Raw genomic sequence first — 4,147 nt, forward strand, 5'->3', positions numbered from 1 at the left:
ATTGGTTTTACCCTCTACGAAATATCTTGTGCACTAGGATTCTTAGGATACTTTGGGCCATCTCGAGGTTGAAGTTTTCCACTTCAGCTTGTGGCTAGTTTGTAAAGGATGAGTTGGAGCACCCCTGTAGGGTTAAATCTTTCAGAAAGCCATGCTAGCCATTATGTGGTAACTTGGAAAATGTTTAACCCCTAGTTATAGAAAACTTGAAGTAAATCAATTAAAAATAAACCAGCCGTGTGCGTAACCATGATCATCTCTTTTTGAGGGAGTTCAGGAAGAGAACATCGTGGGGTCATGATTGACTCGTGAGTAGGTGTTCAGGTTCACTTGTTTATCATTACTAGTTTATGTTCATCTATCTGTAGATCACCCTTCTTATTATTTTACTCGTAAGTTCGCCAGATATCAAATGATTAGTGCTTGTTGTAGCCTGACCAATTAACAATTCCATACCCGTTAAGCTCTGCTAGTCCTAATAACTTGGGAAATGAGATTGTTGAGTCCCCGTGGCTCGTAGATTACTACAACAATAGTCACATGTACGGGTAATGTATGCTTTGACATCAGAGTGATGATTACTAGATTTGGAGTTCTTCTTCTTCTTCAACAGTCATAGGACGGGCTCTAGGTCGGCAGCCTCAGATTAGCAAGATGGATCTTGCTTTTATCATTTTATTTCGTCTCTAGTCATACCCTGTTTTATGTATGATGATTGCAATGGATGTTTGTATTGAGATGATCATGCATTATATTGTGGTGAGTGTAAGCCAATCCCATATACTCGTCTCCTATTTACAAGTACTTGTAACGATATCCATTTTTGCGAAACAATGTGATGTGCTTTTATCCCTATCGAGGCCCTCGAGACATAATGAGGATAGTACCGCATCTTGGGTGTTACAGTAGCTATGTGAGAACTCTCTCTCAATAAAGAATTCCTGATCTAAGATTTATTTCAAACAACACACAAAACAAAAATACACTCCAAGAATAGCACATACACTATGGGAATTACGTAATTTGCCGTTTGTGGAGATCTTTCCCGTCAGATTTTCATCGCGAATGACGGCAAAGATCAATTTTGCCATCAGCTGATGATGGCAAAGAATGACTGACGACGTAGATATATTTTGCTGTCTGTAATAAAAATGGTCGACAAAACTGACATATTTTGCGATTGTAAAAAAATTGATGACCGCAAAGACGCATTTTGCCGTCTATAAAAAAATGTTGACGAAAAAGACATATTTTGCCGTCTGTAATAAAAAACAGAGACGGATTTTTTTCCCGTTTCCTGTTTATTTTACGGACGACAAAAAAGAAGCACATTACATGGATCGATGACATTGCAAGATCTAGTCCGCACATCCGACATCACTCGCGACCCACCTCTCCGTAAAGACATATTTTGCCATCTAAAAAATTTTTAGAAGACGGCAAAGGAGTAATTTGTCGTATGTGTTTATTTCGAAGACAGCAATAATTTGCCGTCTGTTTTTTCGGCTGACGGCAAAATGAGTGTAGACAAAATGACTATACTTTACCTTTTAAATGTTTTAAAAATGCAAACAATGTCTAAATAACATGAAAGTTGGTTTGGTATTAGTTTATGATTCCTAGAAGACGCGAGAAATGTTTGAGAAAAAATTCTCAAATTTAACATGTATATTTTATTAAAACAATAATGCAAAGAAGCACAAAAGCCATGCTTTCCTTGTATTGTTTCAAAGACTTTACATGGATCAGTGACGTGGCACCGAATCCACCCAGTACCCACCCCTAGTAGCCACCCAGTACCCACCCCAATTGAATTCAAAGAGTGTTACCTTATCCACCTAGTATGCACCCCACCACACGCATGATGCACCAAACCATCCCCTCGATGCAGATCGAGCACACCACCGGCGGCCAACACCTCGCCCGCCGGCCTCTCGCTGTTAGACCCATCTCCAGCCCCCCATCACCCAATGGTCTCCGTGCCCCGTCCCCTCCGCAGGCCCGCCGGCGCCAACCACCACCTCCCCCGCCGTTCCCGGCGCCGTCGTGCGGCACACTCTCTCCAAGGTGGAGGAGGGCGTGGAGGTCGGGCAGCTCATGGAGAAGATGGTCGCGACCACCAGGGACGCCAGCGAAGCCCAGGTCAGCTTCGGGGAGGACTTCTCCCCCACGCGAGCCAAGGGGTACCTGTTCGGGATGGTGACCGTGTTCGGCAGTGTCGAGGAGCTGGACGCCGTGGAGGGCGACGGCAAGGTGGAGGAGGCCAAGGCTGCACTCAGGCCCATGCTCGACGAGGTCATGGTGCTCGACTTCGTCGTTGACGCTCCGACGGCCGCGAACCTCTGATTCTGACCCGGGGTTCCGGGTTGATTTAGGATCCCATTGTGCTCTTAGTTAATTGGGGGAATAATTGACTCCTCCTCTGTGATATTTGTATCAATAATTAGATGAATAACAACCAATTGCTATCTGTGTTGTGTGCTTCCAAGTTTTTACATGTCGAACGCGTCTCGTAGTTAGACTTGGAACCAAGTGACAGAGTTTTAGGATTGCATCTCTATTGATTGTGTAGTACTGCAATTGTTCAAGGCCCATCGCTAACCTGACAAGGATTGCATCTCGTTGCCAATAAAAAAACTTTGCCGTCTTATTCTATGAGGCTGACGGCAAAGATAGCAATGAAGCTGACGATAAAGGGTTGACACCGTCCTTTATTGGGCGGTCGTGTCAGACTGCTTTTTTGCCGTTTGCCTTGTAACCAATGACGGCAAGTTATTTTCGCTAACGGCAAATTCTTTGCCTGCTCAACCAAAGACTGACGACAAAGTACCTCTTTGCGGGCATGGTGTATGCCGACATTGTTTGCCGTCATGGGCTGACGACAATTTTTTTTACCGTCTGTAGCATGCTGACGCCAAAATCCCCGATTCTTGTAGTGATATTACGTGAACAAATGAAAACTTAGGATCAACATTGGTTAACGATAGTTTTTGACGAAGAGAGGTGGCATGCGTAGCATCCCCTAGCTTAGATGCTTGAGAATTTTTGAAATATTTACTTGGGGTGCCTTGGACATTCCAAGCTTGAGATTTTTTATTTCGTTCTATCATCTCATATCCCAGTTTCACCTAAGTCTCAAAACCTTCATCCACACCAAACTCAAAAAGAACTCATGAGATAGGTTTCTACACATAAGAATAAATCAACACTTCATTTTCTACCAAGACAAGTTGCATAATCATTTTTAAACATTAGGTACTGCATACAATCATTTTCACAATTTTTATCTACCAATATAAGCCATGAAAACTCAAGTATAAGTAGATAACAAAACTATGACAATAATCTATCAAAACACAATAGTCTGTCACAATCTATTTAAAATTTGTACTTTTGTATCTCCAAAAATTATGAACATTTAGGACACGATAAATATTTTGTAGGACAGTACTATGTAAAACAATAATTTTCCATGTTCAAGTGAAATCACATAATTCAAACACTATGGCAAAAGTTTTTGTTATTGTACAACATACATCACACACGCAATTCAAGCATTTTAAAGGAAATTCTTGGAACTTTTTATTGAAAAGCATAATTAAAAATAAAAGCAAGAAAATACTAACAAAATAAAATGGCGGTCTAAGCAAAACACATATCATGTGAAAAATAGAAATATAGCTCCAAGTAAGATATATCGATAGTGTTGAAGACGAAAGAGGTGGGTAAGTGTAGTAAAGATAGATCATCCACTTAGGTACTATCAAGACAAGATTCATAATTGTTACCAGATAATACCTACTATATTCTATCATTCCCAGAATTTATATCACTAAATATAAGCTATGAAAACACTAAAACAAGCACACTATGCATGCAAAAAAATCTGTCAAAAAAGAGAATACTCTAGAAAGATGAGAACCAAAACCATACTTTCGGATCTCGACAAATTCTAAAAAATCAGCACAACCTGCGAAATTTATATAAATATTAAAAAATCATATTCAAAATACATTCCAGTATAATTAGAGAAATTCTTCAGTGGACATAAAGTTTCTGTTTTTGCACATGATCAATTCTACTATCGTCCAAATCATCCCCAAGGCTTTACTTGGCACGAAAAATAGCTAAAACATAAAAACACAAT

At 40.3% G+C, this 4,147-nt stretch overlaps 1 protein-coding gene across 1 annotated transcript; it reads left to right on the plus strand.

Annotated features, from left to right (window-relative positions):
• The first annotated feature begins 1,807 nt into the window (after window positions 1-1,807).
• On the plus strand, window positions 1,808-2,470 carry LOC123446493 (stress-response A/B barrel domain-containing protein UP3-like). Its single transcript, XM_045123070.1, has one exon. The coding sequence runs from the start codon at window positions 2,098-2,100 to the stop codon at window positions 2,344-2,346; it is 249 nt and encodes an 82-aa protein (XP_044979005.1). The 5' UTR covers window positions 1,808-2,097; the 3' UTR covers window positions 2,347-2,470.
• Window positions 2,471-4,147: the final 1,677 nt, after the last annotated feature.

The sequence above is a fragment of the Hordeum vulgare genome, chromosome 4H (genome assembly GCF_904849725.1).
Source record: "Hordeum vulgare subsp. vulgare chromosome 4H, MorexV3_pseudomolecules_assembly, whole genome shotgun sequence".
NCBI lineage: Eukaryota > Viridiplantae > Streptophyta > Magnoliopsida > Poales > Poaceae > Hordeum > Hordeum vulgare.

Excerpts from the sequence above, each read along its gene's own strand:
- LOC123446493 (XM_045123070.1), top strand. The coding sequence starts at position 2,098 with ATGGAGAAGATGGTCGCGACCACCAGGGACGCCAGCGAAGCCCAGGTC.